The 16,067-nt window shown below is 54.6% G+C and overlaps 1 protein-coding gene across 5 annotated transcripts in view; it reads left to right on the top strand.

Annotated features, from left to right (window-relative positions):
• TXNRD2 (thioredoxin reductase 2) overlaps nucleotides 1-16,067 on the top strand; it is a 93,549-nt gene that overhangs the window by 37,466 nt on the left and 40,016 nt on the right. For all 5 annotated transcript variants that reach the window (XM_020996426.2, XM_078154467.1, XM_020996428.2 and 2 more), the window contains exon 11: nucleotides 7,487-7,661. In XM_020996426.2, the coding sequence (XP_020852085.1) occupies nucleotides 7,487-7,661 (175 nt within the window). The remainder of the gene's footprint in view (nucleotides 1-7,486; nucleotides 7,662-16,067) is intronic.

Below are 16,067 nucleotides of genomic sequence, written 5' to 3'. Positions count from 1 at the left end.
GCAGCCGTGGCCATCCCCTTGAGACCCAGGAGAGGTGTGGCATGTGGGGGCGCAGGCAGCCGTGGCCATCCCCTTGAGACCCAGGAGAGGCGTGGCATGTGGGGGCACGGGCAGCCGTGGCTGTCCCTGGGGATGCCACCAAACCGTGTCTGAGGAAACGTGGGGTTTTGACCAGTGCTGGCAGAGTCGTGCTTAGGGGTTCCTGTCTCAGGCAGGGTTGGCTCCGTGACTGATGAGGTTGTAATTAGAGAAACAATGTCATGCATGTCATCCAGTGGGTGGAGGCAGGAAGCACTGAGTTCAAATCCTGCCTCAGACACTCCCACCTGCGTGTCCTTTAGTAAGTCCTCATCTCTGGGCCTCAGTTTCCTCCCCTGTAAAGTGAGGGGATCAGACTCTTTGGCTGCCAGGGTCCCTCCTGGCCTGAGATCTTGACTGTGTGACCCTGTGTAGGTGAGTGTCCGTGTGAGCGCGTGGTGTTATTGTGGACATGGGCCGTGCCCCCTTAGGCTGATTTCACTTTGAAAAGAAGGAAAGAGGCAAACCCTGGAAAAATGAGTGCAATTTGAAGGCAGCCTCGGCTTCTCCACCAGCCGGGTCGGGGGAGTGTGACCTATCTGTGGCCTGGCACGGTGTAGAGGCACACGGGTTTTTACAGCCCAGGTCTGTCCCCATAGCCGGCCCATGTAGTAGGGAATGCCAGGACCAGAGCACCCTGACCACACAGGGGAAACCGAGGCTTATGATGGGGAGGTGGTGACTGGCAGAGCTGAGTATACCGCCAGGTCCTCTGGCTCCCAGCTGCCCATGAGGGGCTGACTGGGGCCTAGAAAATGGGTGCTGAGGAGAGGGCACCACAGCCAGCCGCAGACAGGCCAGAAGGGCAGCCATCCAGTCCATCGGCATTGATTACGTGCCAGTGAGGCGCCGCGCCCTGTGCTCTGCACCAGGGTCCCAAGAAAGGCGAAAGCTGCCCTGCCCTCCCGGTGCTTCCAGTCTAATGGGGGAGGAAATCAGAGGGCAGGCTCTGATGGGGGCTAGGACAGGCCATTTGTAGGAGGCAGAGAGGAGGAGGGAGAGGGAGAAAGGACAGCCTGGGACAGGCACACACGGGGAGCAGGCTTCCTACCTCCCAGGCAGGTAGGAGGGCTCGGGTCATGAGGGGCTTTAGATGGTCCCAGAGGTAACGGGAAATGATGTGGTCAGACCTGCTTTGTAGCAAGATCAGTGTAACAGCCAGTAAAGGGTGGCCTGGAGCGGGGAGAGGCCCGAGGCAGGGAGACCCTAGTTCCCAGAGGGCCCTAATGATAGTCCAGGGGTGGGGTGATGGGTGGGGCCTGCAAGAGAGGAGATGAGAGGATGCACCTGAGAAAATGATGTATGTGGGATGAGTGTGAGTGTGTCAAGGTTGTGAATCCGGGAGGCCAGATTAGTGGCGTCTTCTCTCAGTGAGGGAAGAAGGGAAGACAGGCGGGTCGGGGGTGGAAGGAAGGATGAGGAGTTCTGTTTCAGCCATGTTGAGCTGGAGAGGCCTCTGGGACATTGAAGTTGACACGTCCACAAGGTTATTTGTGACGTGTGACTGTAGTGGTCCAAATCCAACTAGATTTGAGAGAGAGCTCTGAATCGTCAGCAGAGAGATGGGAATTAAACCCGGGGCAGCTGATGAGATCACCCAGCAAAGTAGCACAGAGGGAGAAGAAAAGGGGGCTCAGGACAGAGCCCTGAGGGATACCTACAAAGAGAGGGCATGACCTGGAGGAGGAGACAGAGAAGGAGCCAAGGTCAGGGAGAGAGGAGGAGAACCGGAGGAGACAGTGTCTCGAACTCTCAGAGAGGAGAGAAGATCCAGGAAGAGGCATGATGGACAGTGCCCAAGGCTGCAGAGAGGCCGCTGGATTTGGCAGCTAAAACAATCATCGGTCACTTTGGAGAGAGCAGTTTCGGGGAAATGATAAGGTCAGAAGCCAGGAAGAGAGACGGAGTGAAGGGGGAGGCAGCTGAGGTAGATGATGTTCCAAAGGCGTATGGCCATCAAGAGGAGAGATCAAGGCCCGTAGCTAACAGGGCCGGGCAAACGAAGTGGGGGAAGCCATGGGCTATAGCATTTGTGAAGCACCTGCTGTGTGCCATACCTTGCAAGAGAGATTTAAAAAAACGTAAAACAGACAAACAAGGAGTGGGGGAGGAATGGATATCCCCACAATGCCAGCAGATCTCAGGATACTTGGCTTTTCTTTTACATTTCTATTTTCCATTCCGTATCTCTCACTCGCCCAACCCCTGTCCCACCCATTGAGAGGGCAAGAAATATGATGCCCAGTAAACATGTGAAATCATGCAAAACCTATTTTCACATTAGCCATGTGGCCAAAGAAAAGCGAGAAAAATACAGAAAGGGAAAAACAGATGGTCCTTTTTTGTTTTTTGTTTTTTTTTTCTTAGCAAGGCAGTTGGGGTTAAATGACTTGCCCAGGGTTACACAGACAGTGAGTATCATGCCATCTGAGGCCAGATTTGAACTCAAGTCCTCCTGATTCCGAGGCCATTTTGCACCCCGAGCCCAGCATCTCTCCCTCCAGAGGGGGGTAGCATGTTTCCAATCAAAGGTCCTGTGGAATTGTCCTGCACCATTGTCTTGGTCAGAGCAGCCAGATCTTTCACAGTTGATCCTCGACACTGTGTACAGTGGTCTCCTGGTTCTGCTCACTTCACTTTGCAAAAGTTCATGTAAGTCTTCCTAGGTCTTTCTGAAACCATCCCCTTAACATTTTTTATAGCACAACAATATTCTATTACGGTCACGTACCACGCACAACTCATTCAGCCACTCCACAGTTCATAGGCATCTCCTCAATTTCCAGTCCTTGGCACTCCAAAAAGAGCTGCTGTAGATATTTTTGTACACAGAGCTCCTTTTCCTTTCTTTGATCTCTTTGGGGTACAGACCTGGCAGTAGTACTGTTGGGCCAAAGGTACGCATGGTTGGATGGCCCTTTGGGCAGAGTTCCAAATTGCTCTCCAGGATGAGTGGACCAGTTCACAGCTTTAGGAGACTTTTAAGGACACTTGAAATCCTCCCCAGGCTTGCAGTGAGCAGGATTGCAGTGAGTTTTAACCAGTGCTTCAGGGCAGTTAAGCCAGTGTCCTTTGGAGGTTCATGGAATGTGACTTTCTCCCTCATTAGAATATAAGGGAGAGTATTTGGGGGCAAGGAGCTGTGTTTTTGCCTCTCTTTATGTACATCAGGGATCCAGGTGCTTGGCACAGAGTAGATGCTAAAAACTGCTTGTTGCCTTACTCAGTGACTCGTGGTCACAGAAGGAGGGGTGATGTCAGGAGAGCAGAAGTCATTCTCTGGAGTAGCTTCCTTTTCTGCGTATTTCATTTATGCAGAATTCTCTCTGAGTGACTGGGCACTGCCTCAGTGCTGTCTTCCCAACCCAAAGCCCCCGTGCTCCTGCCTGCCAGGGCCAAAAAGCCAGGCCCCAGGCTCCTGCCTGAGCCCTGTACCCTGAGCCGGGCAACATTTGAGGGGACGTGGTACTTGGGGGCCTTCCACCCCCCAGACCCCAGGACCTATGGGTCTGCCTTCAGGGTGGCTGCTGAACCTGGGAGGACAAGAAAACCAGGTTGGGAGTTGGGCTGGGAGGAGCCCTAGATCCGATTTCAGAGAGGGCTCGTCCTGAAATATGCTTTACAGCAATGCCAGCCCCCCATCGTGGGCTGACGAGCCAAGAACGCCCATCCTTAGTCTGTGTGGTTGGCTTGGTGCAGAGAGCCCATCTGGGAGCAGGAAGCATGCTTTTCGAGAGCAGGGCATCTCTGACCGGACCCATCAGAAGAACGTGGAGGCCCTGACAGGCCGCGGCTTCACTGTGGATGTGCTTCTGTAGCAAAGTATTCCTGGCATCTCCAGCAAAAACACCTGCCAGGTGGTCTGACAACAGGAAGCTTGGGCTAATTAGCCTGGGTAAAGAATCTACTTTTTAAAAAACCCAAAACTCTTCAAAAGAAATTTTTCTATTAAAAATCTGTCCGTCCATCAGTAAAGCTGCCTTTCCGAGGCACTTCCTGTGGTGCCAGGCCCTGTGCAAAGCCCTGGGGATCCAGAGAAGGGCAGAAGATGGGCCTTGCCCTCAACGGGCTCCCAGTCTGAAGGGGGAACAGTCAAGGACCAGTTGCGGCGCCCGCGGTGCAGGCGGAAGGCCGTCCGGCCGTGGGCGAGGGTCAGCGGCTGGCATCTTTGTCTCTTATTCCCTGTGGGCAGAGTATAGGGACAGAAATGGGGATTCCATTGGCACGGGCTTCCTGGGGAAGGGCATCTTCTCTCCTACGAGACTCTGAGAGATGATGTCATCCGTGCAGGCTCCCGGAGCCAGGACCCTGAGCCCGGCGCTAACCGCCAGGCCACATCTCTCATTTCTCAGTGTTGCCTTTTGAGCATGATGGTGATGACGCCTCACCATCAGTGTTGGAGAAGCACAGAAATAGGGGAGTCTCACAGCATAAACGGTATCCCTCGTGACGGCTTCCCCAGCGAGGTCCCCCCGGGGTCTCTGGCTTGTGCCTGAAGACGTCCAGTGAGGGAGAGCCCCTTCCGCTTTGTGAGCATCACAGCTGGAAGGGTCCTCAGAGGCCCCGAGAGATGAGTCTTGTGGGACGTTGTTACCGAGTCAGTGACCGTTCCCCCATCCCCCCACTCAGTGAAGCATCCTGTCCAATTCCATCCCCTTTGCCTCGACTGTCCTCTTGGCCCTGTGAGCCCCATAGTTCATCCACGTGCCCTGCAGGGCCATGGATTCTGTGGCTCTTTAAATCCCCAGGTCTCTGCACGGGGATCCCTCTCCTCCCCTATCCCCGACCACCCCCAGCATATGTCCCGGCCCCTCAGGGCCTCAGTGGAGGGTCTGTAGTTGAACTTTCATCGTCCTGCAGCCCTGGAAGGGACGGGACCCTCGGACCAGCCTTCTGTCGGTCTTTCATCCCTGGGCCCGTACTTGGAGTCAGTCTGATCAGAGGTAGTGTTGTCTGAACAGAGCCATCAGAGCCCAGGGTCCCCTTCCAAGCCAAGAGGAAGCGTCCATCACCAAGGGTGTTCGTGAAGGAGGCCATGGTAGAAAGCTACCGGCAGGCATGCGGAAATGAGGGTCTAGAGCTGGAAGGGGCTGACATCTGGCTCAGCCCCTTCTTGTTACTGATGAGGAAACTGAGGCCAGCGAGAAGAGGCGGCTTGTCCAGGGCCACACAGGCGTCGAGCGTCAGACCAGCACTGGAGCCCTCTCGATAGCCTGCCCTTTTCCCTGTTCCACACCCACATACCCACAGGAGAATGGGGGTTTCAGCCTTGCCCGAGGGTTGACCCCTTTTCCCCTCCCAGCAGCCGCCCACCTCCACCTGAGAGCTCGAGGGAGAGCAGCACCCCTCCCTGGGGTGCTCTGAAGCCCCCCAGAACCTTGCTGTCTCCTCCCAAGTGATCTCTGAGGCCTTTTCTAGCTCGTCATGGTCTCTGGGTCTGTGATTTCGAGCTGGAAAGGCCTCGGAGGTCAGCAGAGGCCAGAGAGGGCAAGTGGTCACACAAGAGTCAGGATGTGAACCCAAGTCCTTCTGACTCCCACTCCAAGGCTCTCTCCACTGCTCCACTCGGAGCAAGGTGATCATTTATGGCTGTGATCGATCCCTTTTTTTGAGGGAATCTTAGAGCAGTCCAAGCAGTGGGCAGATGAGGGCAGAGGCTTTCATGATGGAAGCCCGCTAAGTCTTCATCATAACAGCACACACTTCTGCAGTACCTTGATTGGCAAAGCCCTTTATGCGTTAGCTCAGGAGATCCTCACAGCAATCCGAGGAGCTCCATACCATTTGTCTCATATCACAAGTGAGGAAACCGAGGCAGGCAGAATGGAAGTGACTTGTCCAGGGTCACCCAGCTAGTAAGTCTCTGAGGCAGGATTTGAACTCAGGTCTTCCCGACTCCACGCCTCACATTCTGTCCACTTAAGCATCCCAAAGCACCATTACCTTTGTCGGGCCGTTGGCCTCTCCAAGATGTGCTGTTTGATGGAATGCCTGCGGGGCCTGTGAAGGACAAGTTTTTAACCTCGGCCACCCCAGGTTCTCAGGACTTATTTAAGAAGCTGGAGATCGTCCTTGGCTCCCCCAAGCCTTCCATCTCCATTCTCGTGCGGTCGTTTTGTCATTGAGTGGGGCAGGGGTGTTGGAGGGGGGTTTTGTCACTTTCTTGGGTAAGCTGATGGTTGCTGCTTATGGCTGGTAGGTTTCCTGAATTCTGTAAGGAGTGAATTCTCATAGTCCCAGGTTTTACATGAGGCTGAGTGGAGACATTGGCTTGTTTTCTCAAACCCAGAGGGAAAAGTTGTGGGACAGGAACCCCCGAGGCCAGGTTCCTGTGCTGGATGGTGAGGCCCTCTCCTCTTGGCCTGCGCAGTGTCCTGAGCCCAAGGAAGGAGCATGTCCTCCATCCTTCCCGCTGGAGTCACTAGGTCGGGGCCGGCTGCCACTTCCCTTTGTGGACAGCCAGGCTTGCATGTGTATCTGCACACGTGTGTGTGTGCGCACGTGCGTACGAGAAGTCAGAGGACAGATTCCTACCATTCCTGCTGCTGTCTCAGGCTTTCCGGAGGACTCATGACTCTTGGGTTGGCTTCAAAAGAGAGCCCAGGCCAGAGCCCTCAGCCAAGGCACGTCAAAGTTGATGACAGTACCCACCCATCACCAACAGAGCCAGCACACCCAAAGGCTAGAGCCACAAGGGAGAGGCCGTAACTTCCTGGAGGCCCAGCCCGCTTGTTTACAGATAGAGAAACTGAGGCTCAGGGCAGGGAAGGGAATTGTCTGAGGTCCTCTGGCTAGTAACTGGCAGAGCCTGCTGCGATCCCAGGCTCTCTGGCTCTCCGGGTCCTTTCTCCCTCACCTCCCTCAGAGCCCTCAGGAAGCCAGCAGGCTCAGGGGAGGAAACTACATAAAGACCAGGAGTCCAAACGCCAAGATAAGACCCACAGGGCTCACACGCGGTGGCCCGGGGGAGTGAAGGTGGGGAGTTTGCGTCAGTGCCCACCCTCACCTTAGCTAGGGCCCCATGGTGGCTGGCGCTCCATGCCTCCCTCTGGCCCGTTCTGCCGTTCACCTGGATTTCTGTCCCCAGGGAGGTATTCCCGGGCGCTCCCCCAGCGCCCAGCCAAGTCAGGCCCCTCTCGACTGTTGGGAGCCCAGGAGGCTCAGGCCCCGTAACCGCCAGCTGGCAGGACCCTCTTGGGGCACACAGAGCCTGTGGCGGCCTCAGCACCCAATAGGGAACAAGACAAGACTGTTTTGTCAGCTTTCCTGTTCGTGTACAGTTGGCCCTCAGAGCCTGCGCACTTCCCTCACTTCCTGCCATGGTGCAGGCCCCACTCTGCGAGGTGGCACGTGCACGCTGCTGGATGGGCATCTTCCCCTGTCGACGTTTGTGGTTTTTACTTTGCAGCAAATGGCCCTGCTAGTGACCGACTACATGGAATCGCATGGCACCAAGTTTTTGAAGTATTGCACGATGAGAAAATTGGAAAAATTCGAGGACCAGCGCCTGCAGGTCACCTGGCACAACCACGAGGTGGGCAGAGAAGAGACGGGCGTCTTTGACACAGTCATGTGGGCTGTAGGTGAGTCGTCTAGAGACGCAAGGAGACAGCGTGTCCCTTTCCGTGTCTCGTTTTCCATCTCTGGTGTGGCCCAGGGGGACCTTCCCGGGCGGGTCAGGGGTAACCGGGGCCCTTCCTACCATGGAGCCTTTGTAGGGAGCTCCCCGTCGTCTCCCCGGGTGTGTTACCAAGCCAGGCCTTTAGAAAAGTAGTCTTTTCAAGACTGCTGTTTCTCACCTTCTTTCTTTCTTTTCGTGGTTTGAGTTTTCTTGTATGAAATGATCACTCCAGAAACGGTTTACGTGAGTGCACATGTGTAACATATCAGATTTCTTACCGTCTTGGGTCGGGGAAGTGGATAAAGTTAGAAGCTCAGAACTTAAAAAACATTTAAAATCCTTTTAATATGTAATTGGAGAAAAAATAAAATATTATTTAAAAAAGAAAAGAAAAGTAGAGTCTCATAGAATTCGAGACCACTGAGGCTCATCGCTGCCTGAATCTTCTTCTAATTGCCCAACACGTCTTCTGCTTGAAGACCTCTGGTAATGGGGAGCTCACTACCTGGTGGGGCAGTCACTGACTGCCCTTGGGTAACTCTGATTGTCGGAAGGTTCTTCCTTTTTTATACCAGTCTGCATCCCTTTCGCTTCCGCCTTCCAGCACTCAGCAGACCAAGGCTAATTCCTGCTCTAGGTGAGATGGCTCCTCAGATGTTTGAAGACAGGAATCACGTCCCTCTCCCCAGAGCGTCTTTCCTCTCTGCCGAGTGTCCCCAGGTCCTTCTTTCTAAAGTGAATCTTAAAGAATCCTGGAAAATTAGAGCTGGAAGAAGCCGGAGATCAAAGCGTATCAGAGCTCGGAAGGGTCTGCAGAATCATCTGGGCCAGGGAGGGAGACTGAGGCCTGCGGTTGCAGCATTAGTCTGATGATTGCAGATTAGCCCTGCCTCAGGTCTCCATCAGTGTTCAGTAAGCACCTACTGCGTGCCAGGCACTGTGCGCACTTAGGGCTCTGGGGATACAGAAGAAGGCAGAAGACAGCTCCTGCCTTGGGGGAGCTGCCAGTCTAACGGGGAGGAATCAGACAACCCAATGTACAAACAAGCTGTCACAAGCCAAAGTGGAGATCCCAGAGAGGCAGAGGGGCCTTCGCAGCCTTCGCACAGAGGCCGCCTCTCAGCTGTGCTGGGGCATTGAGGGCAGGCTTTGCCCGGTGGGAAGGGACTTCTTCCTGCCCAGACTTCTGCCATTGGCAGCGTCTGTCCCCTGGATGCCTTGGGGTCGCCCCCCGCCCCGGCCTGATTAGAGGGGTGCCATCTCTCACCAAACGCTCCGAGATGTGGCCTTTGTGTAGATAATAATCTCGCTGGCTCCACGTCCAGCCAGGAGGTCGGTAGGGCCTACCTCAGATGCTGGGTGGGTGTCCCAGTGTCTGCTCCCCTCTAAAATGAGGGGTTTGGTCCCCAGGGCCTCCGAGGTCCTTCGCAGCACCCTGGGCTGTGCAGACTAATGCCCGCAGTCAGCCTGGGGTCCTACCACACCTTCAAGGAGGCTTTGCTCAATTCACTGTTATCTTGAGGAAACTGAGGCTGGGGCTGGGACTTAAGACTCACATTGTCTAATTGCTCTGGACCCCCAGCTCAGACTGCTGCTCAGTGGTTCTTACCCTGGGGACCGAGCGTGCCCAGGACGTGATTGAAGGCCTTCGATGATTCAGAAACCTTCCCCTGAGCAGAGCAGATGGTCCAGGGGCTCCAGGACACACAGAAGGTGAAGAGCCCCTGAGCTGGAGTGAGCTGGAAGGAGCCGGCACCTCAGTTGACTGATGGGGAAACTGAGGCTCGTCAAGTTCTTTGACTCCAAACCAGGCCAGCTCTGCTCCCCCTTGCCCTCGGAGTCCGATCTTAATCACCAAGCCTGAGTCCAGCCGGTGACCAAGCTCCTCGGACACGGGCGCTTACCTAGCAGTGACGTCCCATGAAATGGAAGACTAACAGAAGTTAGGTTGTGAGCCCAGCGCCTTCAGGATTTACTGTTTCCATCGTGTCCCATTTTCTGGCTATTAAAGACCACCGTCTTTACCCAAAATCAACACTGATTATGTAATCAGGGTATCAGCGTTATGGGAAAGGCCTGTCAGACTAGGGAAGGAGAGCTGATGGATGCTTTCTGCGTCCTGGGACGGTGGCCCTCAGACACCATCTCCCCCAGCCCCTCTGCTGATGGAGGAAGAGACAGAGGCCCAAAGGCTCATCTCAGCAGCATTTGCCCTGAAACCTGCAGGGTCTTAGGAGTTGGGCAGGGCTCGAAATGCTCCTGCCGGCTATTTAAGAAGGGAAAGTGTGGAAAGACCACTTTAAGGAAGGAAAAGAAGGGCCCTGGGACTCAAGGGAGCTCAAGCCAACCTTGGGGCCTCATGGAGTCATAGCACAACCACTGACCTGGTTTGCGCACATCCCGGAGCGTATGTGTCCTTGGTATCCACCAGTACTGCTCAGGGAGGCGCTCGTTTCTGTCTGGATCAGACTCTGGGTTAATGGCCTGGGAGAGACAACGGGCGGAGCACCGAACCGGACCTCCGGCTCCAGGGGAGCTGGGCCAGGGTGGGCTGGAGAGGGGAGGTGGCCCCAGCCCAGCTTTGTGATCCGGCCAGAATTGGGGCTCCTTAATGGTTCTCAGGAGGGACTTCAGGGTTCAGATAGTGAGTGCTTTGGAGTCACATGCTGGGGGCTGGGTCGGGATGAACAGAGCCAGTCGTCCGGAGAAGCCCGTAGGCCGTGACTGAATGGGAGCACCGGGTAGCAGAAGGGGTGTGGTGGAGAGGGGAGAGCCAGGCCCAGGCTTCAAGTGCTCCGCGCATTCACTGGGTGACCACGCACAAGTGACTCCCTTCTCCGAGCCCGTTTCCCCCCTCTGTAAAACGGAAGTAACATTGGCCCTTCCTGCCTCGCAGGGCATGTGGGCCAGAAGGCCTTTGGGAGCTCCTGAGAACCAGGCCGCAGACACAGGGGAGAGGGAGCCAGCCTCCCGGGCAGGCCCGCCTCTGACGCCTGTTGGCTCAGGGGCCCTGGATGGGTCACAGCCTCTGGGCAGCAAGCTTGGCGAGCAGTTGGAGCGGAGGGGGAGGGCCCCAACATCCGTGGAATCCCTAGCCAGAATGCTGTAGCCAGGCTCCTCGCTGTTCTGGCTAGATCTGCTGGTGTGATGATAAAGATTGTCCCATGTGAAAAGTTCACGTGCAAACCCTCCACTTCATTCTAAATATCTAGGGTTTCTTTTCATCACTCCTAGGCTCAGATTCAGACTGGAAGGGGCCACAGAAGGGGAGGAGGGAGGGAGGGAACAAGCATTTTAAGCCCCTGCTGTGTACCAAACGCTGTGCTAAGCACTTCATGAATAGCATGTCCTTTGATTCCGACAACAGCCATAGGAGATAGATGCTGGTTTCATTCCCATTTTACAGGTGAGGAAACTGAGGCATGTGGAGGTGACAGGACACACAGCTAGTAAACGTGAGGCAGGATCTGAACTCAGACCTCTGTGACCCCAGGCCCAGCGCTCTGTCTGCAGCCGCCTCATTGGATGTGGTCATGGTATCCGGCCCACTGGGGAGTGATCTGCCCCAGGGCGGGCAAGCAGGTCATGAGGAGCAGAGCTGAGATTTTCGCCAGATAAATCCAGGTTGGGCTCTTGAAGAAACCTTGTCGGCCGCCCTCTTTGTTCCGTCAGACTTCTTGTCAGAAATGAGCTCCCTCTCTATCTTGCTGACGGGCAAGCCGTCTTGGAAGTGTGTGAGGCTCCTCACGGTTTGTTCTACGAGAAATGAGCCTTCCCCCCGGAGCCTGCTGGTGCAGACGGTGGGCAGGCCCTCTGGAGGAGGCTCTCAGGACCTCTCCTGGGAGTGAACGGACAAGGCCACAGAAGAAGGCAGAGACCGGAACATTCCTCGAGACTTCCTCCATTTTTACTGCCTTGCTCCATGTAGTCGGAACAGCAGGTGAAAGCAGCTTGGCAAGAGGGATGAGCCTGGTCATTGCCTTTCTCGGAAGAACCGTCCACACCTCCCAGTGTCTAAGATTCTCTTGTAAAATTCACCCTCACATTTACACTAAAAGACATAGATTAGGGGAGTGTCCCACCGTGAATGTTGATACCACAGGTAGGATGGGAGTCCCAGGAAAGGAAGAGCTCTGCAGTGCCCAGGGCTCACCTTATTCTGGACTAGCTCCTCCTTGGTGGGAGAGGCGTCCAATTGGAGCCTTCTGAGGGGCCAGAGGGCCAGTTAAGAGCCCAGCACCCACGTGGTGAGGCTGCCAGGCTACCACAGGAGGGGCGAACCATCCCTAGTGCCTGAGCCCTCACACTCGTTCATTTGTCATTGGTTCATAAATAGTCAGGGGCCTTTTCCTGTTTTAAACAGAAATGACTTCTTCAGACCTCCTTGGGAGGCCAGAGCTTCATGGGCTCTGCCATTGGCTGACGGGTGGGAATGAACTGTTTGCCTTAGAGAAGCCATCTGTCAGTAAGTGCCAGGGGAGGATTTCCTGTGTACCAGGTGCTAGGGTGCCAAGGCAGAAGAGACCCCCAAGGGGCTGCCCCCATCCAGGCAGGGAGATGCCATGTGCTGAACGGTGCATCCAGGATGCCAAGAGAGGAGATGGGAGGGAGCCTTGGGGGCTGCCCACTCTTGACGAAGGTGCCACCTGGGGAGATGATGCTGTGGCTCCCTGAAAAGCGGGGCCTCTCACTGGTGTTTGCTCATGCAAGGCTACAAGGGAAAGGGCCCCTTTCCCCTCAGCAGAGATACCCAAGGTTCAAACTGGGAAATTCCCCAAAGGGCCAGGCCACCTGTCTTCTCCTGATAGCTCCCACCACCCCTAAGGTTCGCCAGGCGTGCCATGTGTATTAGTTATCTTCCTACAGGCCCTCACGTCTAGGCTGCCCTAACCCATACGTAGATTTAAAAAGCAGTGGCTGCGATGCCCCCGTTCACAGCTGATCCTCCCTCCCCAGACCAGTGAATCCCCGTTGGCTGCGGGCGGTCCCCCTTATGTCTGGCGCACCTCGGCCTCCCACCTCCAAGCTTGGCTCTGGGCAGTGGTTTCTCCGCTGCTGCCCAAAACAGATTTTAAGAGAATTGAGGTCCTTTTGTTCACACTCCGCCCTTATGGATTAAGCACATTAACAGTTAAAGCTGGTTAATTGAAGTGTAGTCGGGCTGTGATTCATTGTTTTTCCCTGTATCAACACACCCACACCAGGTGTTCCAGATAATAGACTGGGAAACTTAGCGGTGTGGAGGATTTCCTGTCTACAGATGTGCCAATTACACTGCTGATTGAAAAAAGTCAGCCTGTTGGGTTAGCGGGATCCAGCCTGGAGAGTTAACTAGTTGTAGCCTGAATTAGAGGGCTTCAGGGTTTAATTAACAAAATCCTATCAGTAGTACCAGGATGAGATGTGATTGCAGGCTTTCTAAAGTGGTGCTCAGCCTGAGGTTTCCAAAGCTGTTGCCATGTCGTACCCGATGGGGGAGAAGGGCTGTGCTTACATCGGACCCTGAGCTCTCGGGAGGTCCGACCAAGCCAGATGGGCCTCAGGTACCAGCCCCCGGCTTGGCCCAACTGCATTGGGAGAACCTCAGTACCCGACTGGCCTGGGGCAGCCAGCGAAGACCATGACTGAGTCGTGGCTGCCGAGGGGGCTCCTACATGGGGCAGCCATGGACCCTGTAGGGATTCAGGCAGGGCTTCACAAAGCTGCTGGCTGTCAGGCTCTTGTCCGGGTTCCCCATCTCCCCAGCAGCTCACAGTAATTCTCCTGAACGTTGGGCCTCTGCTCTGGCACCGTGGGTCTGCACTGAGAAAATGTAGAAGATCTTTTTTTTAACTACTCATCAATCTTAGCCTCTGTGTTTCCCCCTTGTCTTCTTGCCTTTCACTGCATCCACAGTGCTTAACACAGTGCTTAGCACGTTGTATTTTTTGGTGGTGTTCAGTTGTGTCTAACTCTCCATGACCCCAGTTGGGGTTTTCTTGGCAGAGATACTGGAGTGGTTTACCATTTCTTTCTCCAGCTCATTTTGCAGATGAGGAAACCAAGGCAAAATGGGTGGAGTGACTTGCCTAGGGTCACCAAGCTGAATTTGAGTTCAGGAAAATGAATCTTCCTGACTTCAGACCTGGCATACTATCCACTGTGCCACCTAGCTGCCTGGCACACAGAAATGCTTATTGACTGACTGACGGAAGGTCAGTTTGCTGGGCTTCCAGCAAAGGCATATTAAATATGTTTGCATAAAAAGATTCTGGCATATGCCTACCTATGTCCAGAGGGGGAGCAGTAAATGGTGACAGTTTATTCCCCTGCAAAGACCAGGATGGGGGCAGGGCTAGGGTCACAGGTGGGGCAGGGTGGCCTGCTGGGCCCACCACTCTCCCCCTATTTCCTGATCCCTCATTTGAGCCCTAGACAGGGCCCCTGATCTCTCCAGGGAGGTCCTCAAGGTTCAATCACAACCCAAGGTCAGTGTCTAATAAAAACTTGTGTGTCAGGTCCCTCTGGGAGTGTGTGAGCCATTTTCTCGTGAACCCTCATTTGAGCTGCTTGACTGAATGTCCTCTGATGGCGTATGTCTGAGGGCCTGTGTCCTGCCTCGGGCCTCCAGCGAGGCTTTTATCCTGTGAGTTCATCTCGTCCAACCACCCATTTTGTAGATGAGGATGTTGAATCCCAGAGAGATGAAGGGTCTTGAGAGTGTTCCAGGCAAAGGCAGAGAGATGAGAAATGGGGGGTGGGGGGTGGGAGTTGAAAGCCTCTGTGACTGGGTGGCTGTGTGTGGCCGGAGAGTGAGGTGAGGGAAGATTAGAAAGGTAGGATGGGGCCAGGCCACATTTATGTTTGACCCCCTAGTCAGTGGGAGCCCCTGGGACCGACTGGGTGGGGAGAGGCCAGGTCAGGCCGACGTTTCAGGAAAAGCAGCCTGGGGAGGGCGGATTGGAGTGAGGACTGCAGGGCAGGAGAGGGGAGGAGGGCCTGCTGGAAGCTGGTCATTGGGTAGACAGAGAGTGGGGAACGTGTCGTGTCGTGAGCTGGTCATCAAGAGGATGGTTTTGGCCTTGGAGACCTAAGAATGTCCAGCAGTCAGATTCAAGCTTTCCTGCCTTCTCCCAGGAGAGAGGTGGGGCCCCGGGGGTGTGGAATGGGGCATGTGCCCTTGCTTTGCTGAAATGTTTTTCCTTTGTTAAAAGGGGGAATTCCCCAGGGGATAGAGTGAATATCAGAAAATGACAAGTGTTAAAACAAAAAGTCGTCAATAAAACCTTCAAATAATTTTTAAAAACTTAAAAGTTTGCTTTTTAGGGAGACAGTGTGGTAACAGTTGAAAGGGCTCTGAACTTGGACTTGAGTTCAAATCCTGCTGTGCCACTTACTGATTTGGGGGCTTTCATCGGTCCCCTCCACCCTGGGCCTCAGTTTCCCCATCTGTAAAGTGAGGGAGTCACACGTGATGACCTCAGAGGTCCCTTTCCACTCTAGCTCTAGGATCCCATGCCCTCACACTGCAGGAGGTTCTGTTTCTTCATGGAACACTAGAGGTTTTGCAAGTCTGAAATGGAACATTTCCTTTGGAACCTTTGAAAGGTCAGTCGGTCGGTTTATTTTTCTTTTCAGAGTCACAAGATCTTCAGCCTTAGAACTACTAGAAGGGCCCTAAGAAACCACGTGGTCTAATCTCCTCATTTTACAGATGAGAGAACTGAGGCCCCAGAGGCACAGTGGCTGGATCACAGTGACGCAGCTAGGGCAGGGCAGAGCAGAGACTCACTCCCTGTGTGTGACCAGGCAGCCCTGGGGCCCCCAAGCTGGGCCTTCCTGTTGGGCCCTGCTTGGATGGAGGCCGTGGCTAGCTGCTGAGGGCCCTCCCAGCATCCAGACACTCTGGGACTCTAAAAGGGGCCCACCTCAGTCGGGCCCCCTGCCCCACCCGGAGGAAGCCATGGACACAGACCAGGGGCAGAGGCATCTGGGCTGGTGGAATGCTGTCACAGATTGGGGGGGGGGGCCAGGGATCCCTTCCAGCAGGGAGAAAGGGGCAACTGAGTTGGGTTGAGGGGAAAATTCAGGCCTGGACCAGGCCGGCATGGGAATGGGGGAGGGTTCTAGCCCCAGTGACTGGGAGGACAGATTTTCAAGGGAGTTCATTAAAAGGAACAGAAAAATTAGGGGGAGGAACAGTTAGTCAGCAAGCATTTATTAGGCACCTACTGTGTACCGGTCACTGTGCTAAGAGCTGGGGATATAGAGAAAGACAAAAACACTGAGCCTGGAGTCAGGAAGACCTGAGTTCAAATGTGACCTCCAGGACTGACTAGCTGCATGACCCTGGGCAAGTCCCTTCACCTCTACCTCAGTTCCTTCAACT

This window comes from Phascolarctos cinereus, unplaced genomic scaffold, assembly GCF_003287225.1.
Source record: "Phascolarctos cinereus isolate Bilbo 61053 unplaced genomic scaffold, phaCin_HiC Scaffold_4;HRSCAF=312, whole genome shotgun sequence".
Taxonomy (NCBI): domain Eukaryota; kingdom Metazoa; phylum Chordata; class Mammalia; order Diprotodontia; family Phascolarctidae; genus Phascolarctos; species Phascolarctos cinereus.
This window is presented reverse-complemented; position numbering and strand designations above follow the sequence as displayed.